Source organism: Myotis myotis, unplaced genomic scaffold (assembly GCF_014108235.1).
Source record: "Myotis myotis isolate mMyoMyo1 unplaced genomic scaffold, mMyoMyo1.p scaffold_m19_p_24, whole genome shotgun sequence".
Lineage (NCBI taxonomy): Eukaryota > Metazoa > Chordata > Mammalia > Chiroptera > Vespertilionidae > Myotis > Myotis myotis.
The window spans coordinates 1,272,661-1,287,464 of record NW_023416329.1 but is presented as its reverse complement, the minus strand read 5'-3'; the positions used below and the strand labels follow the sequence as shown (position 1 = coordinate 1,287,464).

General features: G+C 58.1%; 1 protein-coding gene across 1 annotated transcript in view; it reads left to right on the top strand.

Annotated features, from left to right (window-relative positions):
- Window positions 1-11,769, top strand: part of GRID1 (glutamate ionotropic receptor delta type subunit 1) — a 633,591-nt gene extending 621,822 nt beyond the window's left edge. The window contains exons 15-16 of the mRNA XM_036356029.1: window positions 1,744-1,984; window positions 11,066-11,769. Coding sequence (XP_036211922.1) covers window positions 1,744-1,984; window positions 11,066-11,491 — 667 coding nt within the window. The 3' untranslated portion in view covers window positions 11,492-11,769. The remainder of the gene's footprint in view (window positions 1-1,743; window positions 1,985-11,065) is intronic.
- The last annotated feature ends 3,035 nt before the right edge of the window (window positions 11,770-14,804 follow it).

The following is a 14,804-nucleotide window of genomic DNA, read 5'->3' as shown; positions in this document are numbered from 1 at the left end:
TTCAGCCAGCCTCGTTCCAGGAGTCAGGCTGTGCCTGTGACTTGCTTATCTTTCCTCTGTTGCTGATATATTTACATTTTCTTTTTGATTTGTTTGTTATGTGTTTTATTTGATGTTTTTCTGTAAATTGCCTTGCATTCACCCTGGAATAATATTGGGCATAAAAAATGCAAACAGTTACAAGGAGCCAAAAGGAAACACATCAGCAAAATTAGGCAGCCGGCCTGCCATTGCAGCATGAGCAGGAGAGTGGGGCTCGGCCAGCGTCCCCCCTGAGCCAGACCCCCAAGAGCGCAGGTGACCTGCATGCAGCAGCCTGGGGCCCAGGAGACCAGGCCCTCTCGGGCCAGCATGACTCGGCCCTGAAGAGGAGCTTGGCCACTTTCTAACTGCAGCTGTGGCAGGTCATCTAGATCAGAGCCCAGGTCTCAGCAGTGGAACCAGTGTGGTAAGAACCACTAGAATGTACCACGAGGACTGGCATGTGGACTGGTCAGCGCCCACGGCCTTTCAGCGAGGCAGCCTCTGTCAGTGCTGGGCTGCGCACCTGCCCCGCCCGAGGCCCTGCCTTCTCCTCCTGGAATGCGAACGCTGCCAGCCATCACGGGGCTTGGCAAGAGAGCTCACCTCTCTGTGCCTCAGTGGAAGTAACCATCTCAGAGGGTTGACAGGAGAATTAAACACGATTGATGAAGCACTCACAACATTTCTTCTTTTTAAAAATATTTTTTATTGATTTTAGAGCGAGAGGAAGGGAGAGGTAGCGAGAGAGAAACATCCATGAGAGAAACATTGATCAGCTGCCTCTTGCATGCCTCCTCCTGGGGATGGAGCCCGGGCCTGGCATGTGCCCGACCTGGAATCTAACCATGACCTCTGGGTGCACAGGACGATGCTCAACAAGCTGAGCCACACCAGCTGGGCAGAACCTCCTTAACACAGGATGTGCTGGATGCATGTGATTGATCATCCTTCAGGGTTCCAGCTCCCTGTCACCTCCTCGCTGAGGGTTCCCTAACGCTCCTGTTCAGGCCACCGTCCCGAAGCCCCACTCGCAGCATCTGCCTCCATCCCATCATGTTGGGCACAGCTTCTGACTCCACTCTGACTGCTCTACTTGTGTGTGTGTGTGTATGTGTGTGCATGTGTGTATGTGTGTGTATGTGTGTGCATGTGTGTATGTGTGTATGTGTGTGCATGTGTGTGCATGTGTGTACATGTGTGTATGTGTGTGTGTATATGTGTGCGTGTTTGTGTGTGTGTGTGTGTGTGTGTGTGTGTCTCAGAAGCTCAGCATGGAGAACATCATACTTGGCACAGAGAATGAGTGAGTGATTTGGCTAATCCTACTGGGAGCGACTTAGGATACAGTGATTGAAGCTCGAAAGAAATCATGTTGTAAGCCTGACTCCTCAGTCCGCAGCTGAGTGTGTGGCTCACCCCTTCTGCATTGCCAGCTCCCTCTCCTCACGCCCAGGGCCCACCTGAGGCCCGGTGTGCTTTCCCTCGGACCTCATCCTTGGGAGGTGGGACGGGTGGGGTGGGGAGTGGAGGGGGTCTGGAGGCTTTTGAGGAGGAGAGGGACAAAGCCAGACCTGTGTTTTGGGAAGTGCACACACAGTGAGGAGCAGAGGGGCAGGAAAGGCAGGGGCCAGAGCAGCTGATGATGCACCCTGTGTGGTGGGGCTGCTGAGGGCAGAAGGTCAGGACCTGTAGCTCATGTGCATGTGTCCTGTCTTGCAGAATCTTGGAGCTGCAAGACACCGGGGACCTGGACGTGCTGAAGCAGAAGTGGTGGCCGCGCACAGGCCGCTGCGACCTCACTAGCCATGCCGGCGCCCAGGCCGACGGCAGGGCCCTCAAGCTGCACAGCTTCGCCGGCGTCTTCTGCATCCTGGCTGTCGGCCTCCTCCTCGCCTGCCTGGTGGCTGCCCTGGAGCTGTGGTGGACCAGCAACCGGTGCCGCCAGGAGACCCCCAAGGAGGTCCGTGCGGGCCCTGCTCCCCTGTTCTGCAGCCAAGGCTGGGAGTCCTGGGTGGCAGCCGGCACTTTCTGTGCAGGCGGTGCTGACTGAGGCTCCTGCCATAGGCAGCGGTGCACATGGGGGAGGACAGTGTCTTTGTTTCATTTCGATTTTAAAGCCAGAGACCACATGTAGGGGGTGTTTTCATGTCCAACAAAGTGCCAAGGCAGCAGCCGTGGCCGCTGACTTTTCCTGAAGAGCAGGCACAGCCTGAACCACGCAGGAGGGCCCACCCTGCCACCCGTGCCCATCTGCAGGGCCCAGCCTGGTTCTCCTGGGCTTCTCACCCAACCCAGTGGAGGGGCTGGCCCTGCCCCTACCCCCCTTCCTTCCTCCCTCCTGGCCTGCGGAGCCTGGCCCGCCCTCCTGCAGGCACACCCAGCCCTGGGAGCCCCGCAGCCCCCAGCTGCCCCTTCCTGCCCTCACCAGCCTCAAGCTGGTTCTGCCTTCACACTTCCTTCTCCTGGGTTTTTGCTCTTCTTCTAGCTCTTTTTTGTGTGTGAAGTTTTCGTTAAGGTCCCCTGGAGACAACTTCTCTAAGGGAGGGTGGTGAGGAGTGGGGCTTGGTAAGGATACATGGCCATCGGAACTTTCACGCAGGCCCGTGGCTCCATCACAGGCCATCGCTGCGGCCATACACACCCAGCTGCTTCTCGAGCCACCGTCCCTCTTCCAGTTCAGGTGGAGACACGCAGGTCTGAATTTCAAACAAGACGCAGTAGAGGAACCAGCACCAAGACCAAAGGGGCAGCACAGCCATAGCTCCGCCGCCCGGAGAAACGGGCCGGCCACACCCGGGCATCAGGCTGTGCGGCTGGCAGCTGGCGGTGAGGGGCTCCACCCCGCGGGTCTGTGCGCGGGGAGTGTCAGGGCCAGCGGGGTGTCTTGGAGCCGCTCCTGTAGGGCTGGGCTGACAGGCCCTCGTGGATCCACTCCCCATGGCTTGTTCTTTAAAACTGAAGCCCAAAGCCCATTTCCTTTGTGCAAATTCCCCTCAGGTCAGAGGAAGGGAGAGATTCCACAGGAGGGTGCGTCGCACAGGCAGGGAGGTGCCGCCCTGGGACCCCGAGCAGGCTCAGCCTCAGAATGTTCCTGGGGAGCCAGGTTCGGCGAGAGTCATTCTTCTGGACTGGAAGCCCTGTCTGTTCAGGTCACGTCCCTTCACACCCTAGTCTAGTGTTTAGAGACAGGCTCAGCCTGGACAGCCAGAATGCAGGGCTGTGAGGGTGTGTGTGAGTGTGAGAGAGTGTGTGTGAGAGCGTGTGTGAGTGTGTGTGTGAGAGAGTATGTGTGAATGTGTGTGACTGTATATAAATGTGTGAGTGACTGTATATGAGTGTGAGAGTGTGAGTGTGAATGTGTGTGAGAGTGTGTTTGTGTGAGTGTGTATATGTGAGTGTGTGTGTGACTATATATGTGTGTGAGTGACTATATGAGTGTGAGTGTGAGAGTGTGAATGTGTGTGAGTGTGCGTGTGATTGTATATAAGTGTGAGTGTATGAGTGTGATTGTCAGAGTGTGAATGTGAGAGTGTGTGTTAGTGTGAGTGTGTGAGTATGTGTGAGTGTGTGTGACTGTATATGTTTGTGTGAGTGAGTGACTATATGAGTGTGAGCGGGTGTGTGTGAGTGACTGTATGTGAGTGTGAGTGTGAGAGTATTAGTGTGTATGAGAGTGTGAGTGTGAATGTGAGAGTGTGTGTTAGTGTGAGTGTGTGAGTATGTGTGAGTGTGTGTGACTGTATATGTGTGTGTGAGTGAGTGACTATATGAGTGTGAGCGGGTGTGTGTGAGTGACTGTGAGTGTGAGTGTGAGAGTATTAGTGTGTGTGAGAGTGTGAGTGTGAATGTGAGAGTGTGTGTTAGTGTGAGTGTGTGAGTATGTGTGAGTGTGTGTGACTGTATATGTGTGTGTGAGTGAGTGACTATATGAGTGTGAGCGGGTGTGTGTGAGTGACTGTATGTGAGTGTGAGTGTGAGAGTATTAGTGTGTGTGAGAGTGTGAGTGTGAATGTGAGAGTGTGTGTTAGTGTGAGTGTGTGAGTATGTGTGAGTGTGTGTGACTGTATATGTGTGTGTGAGTGAGTGACTATATGAGTGTGAGCGGGTGTGTGTGAGTGACTGTATGTGAGTGTGAGTGTGAGAGTATTAGTGTGTGTGAGAGTGTGAGTGTGAATGTGAGAGTGTGTGTTAGTGTGAGTGTGTGAGTATGTGTGAGTGTGTGTGACTGTATATGTGTGTGTGAGTGAGTGACTATATGAGTGTGAGCGGGTGTGTGTGAGTGACTGTATGTGAGTGTGAGTGTGAGAGTATTAGTGTGTGTGAGAGTGTGAGTGTGAATGTGAGAGTGTGTGTTAGTGTGAGTGTGTGAGTATGTGTGAGTGTGTGTGACTGTATATGTTTGTGTGAGTGAGTGACTATATGAGTGTGAGCGGGTGTGTGTGAGTGACTGTATGTGAGTGTGAGTGTGAGAGTATTAGTGTGTGTGAGAGTGTGAGTGTGAATGTGAGAGTGTGTGTTAGTGTGAGTGTGTGAGTATGTGTGAGTGTGTGTGACTGTATATGTGTGTGTGAGTGAGTGACTATATGAGTGTGAGCGGGTGTGTGTGAGTGACTGTATGTGAGTGTGAGTGTGAGAGTATTAGTGTGTGTGAGAGTGTGAGTGTGAATGTGAGAGTGTGTGTTAGTGTGAGTGTGTGAGTATGTGTGAGTGTGTGTGACTGTATATGTGTGTGTGAGTGACTATATGAGTGTGAGGGTGTGTTTGTGAGTGACTGTACATGAGTGTGAGAGTGTGTGTTAGTGTGAGTATGTGTGAGTGTGTGTGTGACTGTATATAAGTGTGTGTGTGTGAGTGACTATATGTGAGGGTGAGGGTGAGGGTGTGTGTGAATGTGTGTGTCAGTTACTATATATGAGTGTGTGTGTGAGTGGAGAGAGAGAGGCAGTCTGGGGAGACGTAGACAGAGGTGGAAAGAGAGAGAGAGGCCAGGAAACGGGGCGGTGGAGCCATGTGAGCAGCTCCCTCCTTGGCAGTAAGCCCCTGTCTTCCATTCTGGCTCCTGCGTGTGCCTGGGCGCGGGCACAGGAGTGAGGATGAAACATGGGTCCTGCTCCCACGGAGGGAGAACCGGTGAGGAGGCCGGTGGAGAGTGCTGGGTGCCGCGTGTAAGGACAATGCTGTCTTTTTCCTGTGCTCACGGGCTTCTGGTCTTCAGGTGAAGTCATTTCCTCCCTCCCTCCCTTCCTCCCTCCCTCCCTCCTTTCCTCCTTTAATGAGTGCACCTTACCTCCCACGGGCTTACCTCCATAGGCGGGTGGACAGAGAAGCCAGCCAGGCAGTCTCTGTCCTGGGAGGGAGCAGCCGGTTCCCTCAAATGCCCGGGTTCTCAGGTAGGGGTGCAGGGCTGCGGGTGGGGAGAGCTCTTGGGGGTTGGGTTGTAGAGCTGGGTGTCGCAGGGTTTGTACAGATCCTGGGGCTGGGATGAGACTGGAAGTCGCCTGCGGGAGGGTGAGCAGCACAGGCAGCCATCTTCCTCCCAGAGCCCTGGGGCTGCCCGCGGCATCACAGGCGGCTGCAGGGGGCAGTGCTGGAGGGGAGGTAGGGACTTGCTTCCAAGGTCTGAGCGGCCAGGGGTTTGGACCTTATCAGAGAGGGAATAGGAACCAGGAAAGCGGTTCAAAAGCAGGATTTTAGAAGCATGTCTTTAAAACCTTCCGTGAGTAATGAGGGATTTAATCCAGACCAACTCGGTCACTGGCTGCCTGTGTGTCATGGAGAAGAGTGTGCAGTCCGGCGGGAGTGCCCGGCTCCTCTCACGGTGCTTTATGTGGGGACATGGCCATGTCCATTCAGAGCGGGAGACCGGCCTTCCGGGGCAGCCCTAGCCTGTGTGAGGGCTTGTGAGTTTGGACACTTACTTGTAATGTGAGATCAGCCCTTAATATTCATGTGGGTCTGCGCTCACATTCGCCTAAGGAACCAGACGAGTACGTAGTTACCAGTGCAGGTGAGCATGCCACCCTCTGCAGGTGCAGTGGAGAGCCTGCACCAGGCGTAGGGGGAAAGTGGGGCCATTGCTCTGAGAACAAACCATTCATGAAATAAAGATGAGAACTGCGAGAACGGGAGAGGACATGAGGACCGAGGGGTGAGCACCCATCACTGGGCGGGACCTGGGGTTCAGGTTAATGCCTGGCTGCGCCCCCTGCAGATAGGAGCTGACCCAGGCCGGAGCCAACCTAGTCTTGCCGGCTCCCCTCCAGGCCAGGCAGCTGGCCTCGGAGCAGCTGGGCCCCTCAGAGCAGGCCCTCGGGTGGCCAGGCTGACCCTGCCTGCACACCCTCCTGCTCTCCATGAAGATTCCACCTGGGGCCTCCTTTTGGCTCTACCCCTTCGCGCCCCCACTCCTGATGCTTTTCCAACTCCATGAAGAGGTGCTTCTGCTACACCTTCTCCAGCCTCACTGACCCAGCCTCACAGCTGCCCGAGGCTCCAGGAGGGAAGGCGTCCAAGTGCCTCTGTAACCCTGTCCCTGGGTTGGTCACTGGTGGCCCCGGGGTTACTCTCTTAAAGGCCCTGGGGATGGCAGGAGGGACACAGGGTCAATGAGTCGTGCGTGAGTCAGCACGCATCCCCTGTGCCAGGGAGAATGGCATGTTCTCCTGGGCTCTCCTCCATCCTCAGAACATCAAGGGAGCGTCTGACCCTAGGAAGTAGGGCTCAGGAGCGATCCAGCTGAACCGGGAGGCAACGCGGTGCCTGTGCTGGGCCATGCTCAGGTGTGTCCTTGGGTGTGCCCTCGGCCATCCTCGGTGTGCCCTGGGCCGTCCCCAGGTGTGTCCTGGGTGTGCCCTGGGCCGTCCCCAGGTGTGTCCTGGGTGTGCCCTGGGCTGTCCTCAGGTGTGTCCTGGGTGTGGACTGGGTTTTCCCTAGGTGTGTCCTTGGATGTGCACTGAGCTGTCCTTAGGTGTGTCCTGGCTATGCACTGGGCCGTCCTCAGGTGTGTCCTGGGTGTGTCCTGGGCCGTCCTCAGGTGTGCCCTGGGCGATCCTCAGGTGTGTCCTGGGCTGCCCTCAGGTGTGTCCTGGGTGTGCCCTGGGCGATCCTCAGGTGTGTCCTGGGTGTGTCCTGGGCGATCCTCAGGTGTGTCCTGGGTGTGTCCTGGACCGTCCTCAGGTGTGCCCTGGGTGATCCTCCGGTGTGTCCTGGGCTGTCCTCAGGTGTGTCCTGGGTGTGTCCTGGGCGATCCTCAGGTGTGTCCTGGGTGTGCCTTGGGCGATCCTCAGGTGTGTCCTAGGCTGTCCTCAGGTGTGTAATGGGTGTGCCCTGGGCTGTCCTCAGGTGTGTCCTGGGCTGTCCTCAGGTGTGCCCTGGGCGATCCTCAGGTGTGTCCTGGGTGTGTCCTGGGCAATCCTCAGGTGTGTCCTGGGTGTGCCCTGGGCGATCCTCAGGTGTGTCCTGGGTGTGTCCTGGGCCCTCCTCAGGTGTGCCCTGGGCGATCCTCAGGTGTGTCCTGGGTGTGCCTTGGGCGATCCTCAGGTGTGTCCTGGGCTGTCCTCAGGTGTGTCCTGGGTGTGTCCTGGGCAATCCTCAGGTGTGTCCTGGGCTGTCCTCAGGTGTGTCCTGGGCCATCCTCAGGTGTGTCCTTGGGTGTGCCCTGGACCATACTCGTGTGTGTCCTGAGTGTACCCTGGGCCGTACTCATGTGTGTCCTAGGTGTGCCCTGGGCCGTGCACAGGTGTGTCCTGGGTGTGCCCTGGGCTGTCCTCAGGTGTGTCCTGGGGTGTGCCCTGGGCTGTCCTTCCGGGCTTTACAGACCCTGTGGAACAGGAAAAACCCGGAAGGAACACAGGAAGGAGGAGAAGGCAAGATTCAGCAGCTGAGGAGCCCCCCGCCCCGCTCTAATCACAGGGCCACCTGCTTGGCCAGTAGTTTTCCTTTCTGGGAGCTGCAGGCTCTGCCAGGGGTGCCTGGCCTGTCCAGCTTCCTCCAAACTTTGCTGGCTGTGAAGAGAAGGGGAGGTTGTATTAACCCCAAGAGCGTCTGAAGTTCTCTCTCCAGTTCTCCAGCTTCCGGGATCTCTGGTACCAGTTCGTGCCTTTCATAGATCCTGAAACGACAATAGTCTGTAGAGTCAATGTTTGCCAACGCAGCTGTGGCCTGACTGTGGCTAATGCAGACACAGGAGCCGCGTCAGGAGGTCCTCACAGCCAGCAGGAGGCTGGTGGTCAGTGGGGGCAAGGCTTGTCCAGAGGCTGGGCCCAGGCCCAGGACGGCGTCACGGAGCAGGGGCTGCTGGGGCACGCCACTGTACTGGACAGCACAGCACCCGCCCGTCTCGGCACCTCTTCCTTCACCAGCTTCAAGCCTGCTGCCCTTGCTTGGGCCACGTCCTGCCCGTGGCGATAGGCTCGGGCCCTTTCAGCACTCTCCTTCTGAAAGGAGGTGAACCCTGGCCTCCCAGCGGAGGGGCCCTGAAACATGGCAGTGAGCGAATACTATCAGAGATGCACGAGTCACCAGACACAGGAGACCCAGGATAGGTTACGGGGAGAACAGGATCGGCCATGCTGAAGGGACTTAAGAAGAGAAATTTTTACAAACTGTTGAAGGAGTTGGGGAAAGAGTGTGTGCATCACACGTAGTTGAGCAGTGAAAAGGCTCACAGTCTCCAACTGCTTCCCCTAAGAGTACCCCTGACATTTGCCACCCAAAGGTGCTCTCAACTCAGGATGGTCTCCCAACAGCAGCCGTGCGTTCGGCGGTGTGGGCTTCAGGTCACTGGCGTCTGTGTGCAAGTCACGAGCTAAGACAGGTGTGGAGAGTGTGGCTCTGCTCTCTCCGGGGGGCTGGGAGCAGGGAGGGACGCAGAACGGCCTGTGAAGCCGGCTGAGTCCTCTCTGGGTCAGCACGCTGCTGTGCACTTGGCCAGAGGGCTCAGGCCAGCCCCTTAGGGCTCCCACTGACTGGCCCCTCCCCAGCCAGCACTCCAGGGGCAGCCGCTGGCTCGGCCCTTAGATCTGTGTGGTTTCTTCGTCTTTTTTCTTTGAAAACACACTAAGGACTTTCACATTGTGTGGGGTTTCTGATACCCGTACCAGGCGGGCCGCAGACGGCTCTCCCCCCGCGTGGGGGCGTCTCACACAGCCTGAGCTCCTGGGATGCTCGCCCCAGGCGGAGCTTGGCCTGCCCTTTGCTTGGAGTTTGAGGTCAGCGAGGTGTGGGCAGCAGGCACGACCTTGCCTGGCACACGGCACAGGCACTGCCGGAAAAGGGGCTGCGGCTTCCAGCACCGCACGGAGGGCGTGGCGCCTCCACCGAACCAAGAAAGTCGACTGCACTGTCTGTCTCTGAGGAACTTCAAAGCAGTTTGATGTCCTTGGTTTATTCTCAACAAATACCCAAGTTATTTGAAAGGAAGGTCACCTGTTCTCTTTTCCTTTCTTTCCTAAGCAAACAAACAAACAGACCAATTTTCTTGATGCCACTCACCATACGGAGAGACTCAGGGGTTAGGATCCCTCCCTCTCCACAGCCTCAGGCCTCAGGATACCAGGAAGGTCGGCTGACCCTGGGAGTCCCTTTCTCTGCCACTCCCGCCCATCACCCCCATCCCCAGCCAGGCCCAGGCTGTGAGCCTGCAGCACAGGGACACGCCCTCCCGGCATCCCCGGAGGTAGCTCAGGGAGAGCAGCCTTCTGGCACAGGTGCTTCCTGCTCCAGACCCTGCCTCTGTACCTCTGCCCTGTGTTTCCAGGTGTGTCCTGGGGTGTATCCCGGGAGTGTGTCGTGGGGTGTGTTCCAGGGGTGTGTCCTGGGGTGTGTCGTGGGGTGTGTTCCGGGGGGGTGTCCCGGGGGTGTGTCCCTGGGGAGCTCATTTGCCTTCCAGAACCCCAGCTTCTTTTATGTTGTGGGGAGGGGGGTGATTACGCATCTTTTGAGCATCATGAACACGGCATGCAAATGCATGGGCACATTGGGAGCTAAAGGGCTATTCTCTTTGGCCCCATCAGATAACACCCGCCTGTGTCTCCAGTCCTGCAAGCATCTTCCCCCAGGTCGCTGGGTGTGACGGCAGTGATCCTAACAAGTGGGAAGGGAGGCGTACTGCCCAGGCTGGCTTGTGGGTTTTTGCGACTAGGGACAGTGTCCTAGGGACGGGTCCCCAGCTCGCCAAGGGCTGGCCCTGCAGCCAAGGGAGGAGGGGAAATGGGCATGCTCACTGCTGTCCACAGGCCCTAGAGGCCAGGGTCTGCAGCTGGAGAAAGCCAGCCGTGGCTCCCGGTCGTGTTCCCAGAAAGGGGCCTGGCCCTGAGCTGTCTGCCTGGGGTCAGCCGGCCGGTAGCATGTGGGTTCTTGACTTTGTGCAGGAAAGATTTCACAACACAGGCCCAGGCGACTGTGAGGCAACATTTATTAAAGCCGGATGGAAAACAAAGGGTTTCGCATAGAAGACGCAACAGGAGCGCCCGGCTGGGCCGCTGGCTCTCTGGGGAGTCAGAGAAAAGGGGGTCTTGGGGTCAGGTGGAGGGGACTAGCCTGGGAGGAGCTGCCACTGCCCATGGCGCCCCAGGTTGCAGCCTCGTGGGGTCCCTCAGAGCAGGACTGCTTGGCTGTGGGGAAGGAGAGGGGGCGGCAATGGCGGCGGCTCCCTGGGGAGAGCGCTGGGTCCTTGGTCTTGGGGGTTATTTCTCTCGCAGGCGGGAATCTGAGGGGAGGCCTGGGGAGGGTTCCAGCAGAACAGTCACCAGTTTCCAGGTGGGCTCCTCCAGGGCTGTGGTGGCCTCCGATGGGTCCGTGGCAGGGCAGGGGTGTCAGGCATCACAGCTGGTCCTGGCGCCGCCCACCTGGTTTGGCGGCTTTTCTGGGCCTGGAGCTGAAATACAGCCCAGGTATCAGCTGTGGGAGATGTTCTCTGCGGGAGGGGCCTGCGGGGACTGCTCTGCCGGGGGCTCAGCCAGGGCCTCGGCGCCCTGCCCCCGCCTGGCTGCGGGCCGTCGGGGAGTGAGGGGCTGGCTGACCTCCCTGTGCTTCCCTCCAGGACAAGGAGGTGAACCTGGAGCAGGTGCATCGGCGCATGAACAGCCTTCTGGATGAGGACGTCGCTCACAAGCAGATCTCCCCGGCGTCCATCGAGCTCTCGGCCCTGGAGATGGGGGGGCTGGCGCCCGGCCAGGCCCTGGAGCCCACACGGGAGTACCCGAACCCCCAGCTCTCGGTCAGCACCTTTCTGCCCGAGCAGAGTGGCCACGGTCCCGGCCGGACACTCACGGCAGGGCCCAGCGGCCTGCCACTGCCTCTTGGCGGCTCGGCCACCATGCCCTCTGTGCCCTGCAAGCACAGGTCGCCCAACGGGGGGCTGTTCCGCCAGAGCCCGGTGAAGACCCCCATCCCCATGGCCTTCCAGCCCGTGCCCGGGGGCGTCCTCCCCGAGGCCCTGGACACCGCCCACGGCACCTCCATCTGACCAGCCTCCGCCCTCCCGCCGCCCACCCACCCGACCAGCAGAGCTTTTTAATACAAGGAAACCACACACACACACACACACACACACACACATGCACACGCACACGCACACACACTCGTTTTTCTTGTACATACCTGTAAATAATGACAGAATGGAGTGGGGTAAAAGTGTATTTTGAATATTCCCAATTTTCGAAGTCAGTAAAAAAACCACAAAAACAGTGTGAACGACTTTGTAAATTTTGTTCTATATGAATAAAAAGGCAAATTCCTTGTGATCGTTCTGAAGTGCCAGAGAAGCTGGCCTGGCCTTCCTGAGGGCAGGAGGGCGGGTGTGGGGCTGCAGGAAAGTGGGGGAGGGAGGGAAGGAGCGGGGGTGCAGGCCCCAGAGCCCATGCTGCCAGCCGCTCTGTACCTCCTCTGCGGGCTCCTCTCAGGCCTCAGGCAGGTGAGGGCCCGGGCGCCTGGGCCTGGCCGGCGCTGTGCGATGGGGTCACTGGTCCTGTGGACTCGGGGCCAGGGCAGGCCGGCTGGGCGCCCTCCACTGCATGTGTCCCGGGCTGCGCCGAGGAGAGGAGCGCCATGCGAGGGTCTGGTCTCTGAGGGCTTCGGAGCCCTGCGCTCTATATTGGCCTCGGTTCTTCTTGGTTTTCTCACCTAGAAGAATCAACGAGAGCAGGAGGGACGGGGAGCCCCACCCCTGCCTCAGAGGGGTGGGCGGGAGGGGGGCGCGGGGAAGAGGGGAAGAGGGGAAGAGGGGAAGAGGGGAAGGGACCCCAGTGCCAGTGAGCAGCAGCCGGGCCTTCGAGGAGCGATGGCTGGTGAGGTGAGGACCTGGCTCTCGCCTGCAGGGACATGAGCCACAGCCCCGGCTGCCTCTGGGGCTGCCACCGGGAGCATCGTCTGCTGCGCAGGAGCCCACGTGCGCCCAGGCCCTGCTTCGCCTCTTACCGCACCCAGAGCCTTCCAGCAGCGATGCGGCTCCCAGCAGGCCGGCCGCCAGCACACAGTGCAGGACCAGGCCCATCCTGCGGCGGTGGCCTGCTACTTCCTGCTTCCAGCTGGAGGCCTGGCAGCAGCCCCTCCTCCCCTTTCGGGGCAGTCAGACATAGAACCAGTGAAAACTAGGAGCAGCTGCCACCTCAGTGGGTCCCTTCCTCTCCTGCTGCAGACCAGGAGCTGCTCTGCTGACCTGCAGGATGGGACGGAGCAGCCCGGCCGCCATGAGGACGGCCCCCCAGCAGCACTCGGGGATGCCAGGAATACAAAGTCCTGCTGATGCCTCCCCTGTGGCCTGGAGCCTTCCTCCCCAGATGGATGTATGAGGGCCGGTTTCTTCCCCAGTCCCGAGCGACCAGAAGAGCAGGGAGGAATGGCCTCATTGTTACAGAAAACCAGAGAAGAACCAAGCAGCGCTTAGAGAGATGGAGTTACATTTATTATTATGCGCACGGGCCCAGAGGAAAATGTCTCTAGAATTCTGGGCGAAGTCACACAGGAAGTTTCCTGTATTTATACCTTTTTACCCTCTTTGTCTCCCAAATAAGGGTTTTTTCCGATTCCCTTTGCAAGTTCTTAAAGGGCCCTATGTGCTGGGGCTTTGAGACCTCGACCAAAGGGTTGGCCCGGTGCCAGCACTGGTAACTTCGTCTGGGGAAGGTTTAATGGCCCCTCTGAAGTGGGAGTAGTCTTATTTTCCTTATTATTTAAGCCAGCAAGCATCTACAGAAGCCAAAATGCAGGGTTAAAATGTCAAACAGCAGTTGTCAATATACGATGGATGCTTCAGCGTCACATGCAGCGGGGAGCGGCCTGGAGGGGTTCATAGTCGGGCTGTTGGTCTCCGATGCTCAGGGCCTGACACCAGTGCTTCCAGGTGGCCTGGCATGTCTCCCATCAGAGCGTAGGAGGGAGCGGCTCGCACCAGGTGCCTGGGGCCTGCCTGGCTTACCCCAAGGAGCAGCTCCACGCCTTTCCAGCAGCACGGCGGCCTGCCCGATGGTCAGTGTTTCATCTATTTTTTTATTCAAATCGTGGTCTCACTGCCGTATCTCTCACCCACATGGGTTTCCTCCGAGATGGCCTGCCTTCTAGGGAATACCATGGCCTTTTTCTTGGGCAGCTTTGCTTAGGAGGGTTTCAGGGAGAGGCGAGAGATGACGCACGTGGTGTGTACGTGTGCGTGTGCGTGTGCGTGTGCGTGTGCGTGTGTGTGTGTGTGTGTGTGTGTGTAAGAGAGAGAGTGCGCATCTCTCATGGTGTGATTCTGCACCAGGTTTATGCTATTTATAAACATTTCTTACCCTTGGCATGAGGGAAAATGACTGACTTCAAGCAGGTTCTCTAGGAAAAGAGATCTCCCGTCTCCGATTTGTGTCTGCTCAGAATGTATCACTTTTTCATGCGTTGCTCTTTGGATTGATAACTGTGGCTAGTCCATACAACGTAGGCATATTTTGTGCCTTCAGACATTGCAAATAACAGTCGGCATTTGGATTCAAGTTGTTTGATAATAAAATCTGGGTTTCTCTCTGCTCTCCTCTGGGTGAAGAAGTGCTGTCTGTTGGTGCTACTTGCTGCGGCCGGAACCGGTCTGTCCTCTGCTGCGGCCAGTCCTGGGGACGGGGCTGACACTGGCTGTGTCAGGCTGGGACCTGCCTCTGGCCAGGACACCCAGGCACAGGGTTTACCTTTGAGTCTCACTGGTCCCTCATATTAATGACACTAACACCGACCCCGACCAAGAACTCTGCCATCTGCACAGCGGGGGCCAAGCTCCCCTGTTATGGCCTCTGCCCGTCGTGTCCGCACAGGCAGCTGCTGGGAAGCCGGGGCTCGGAGAGGCGCCTGTCCTGCATGGGCTGTGGAGGAGGCGTGTGGGGTCCAGGTGGGCAGAGTGTGGAGCCCGTGCTTCTGCCCAGGACCCAGCATTAGCGCCCTGAGGACCATGTGGGCGCAGGCTGAGACCCTCTGTGCCTGCCTCGCTGGCAGCTGGGGGCGGGATCAGGACCCGGACTAGACAGATGCTAAGTGTGAGTAGGAAAAGGGAGAGCGGTTTCCCCTTGGGTCTCAGTTCTCCAGGGTATGACCTTGAACTTTGGGTAGAGAATGCACCTATAGCACTGGGGCCCTGACTGCCAGATGCGGTTTCCAGTTCTAAGCTCTCCTGTGCCAGGAGCCTCTGGATCCACGAGACCCCAGGCCAGGCTGGTCCTGGCGGAGCCCTGCACTTGCCCCTCCCCTGTGGAATGGGTCCCTCGCCCCTCGCCCCTCCCCTGTGGAATGGGTCCTGAGCCCTGAACCCTGAGCTGTTG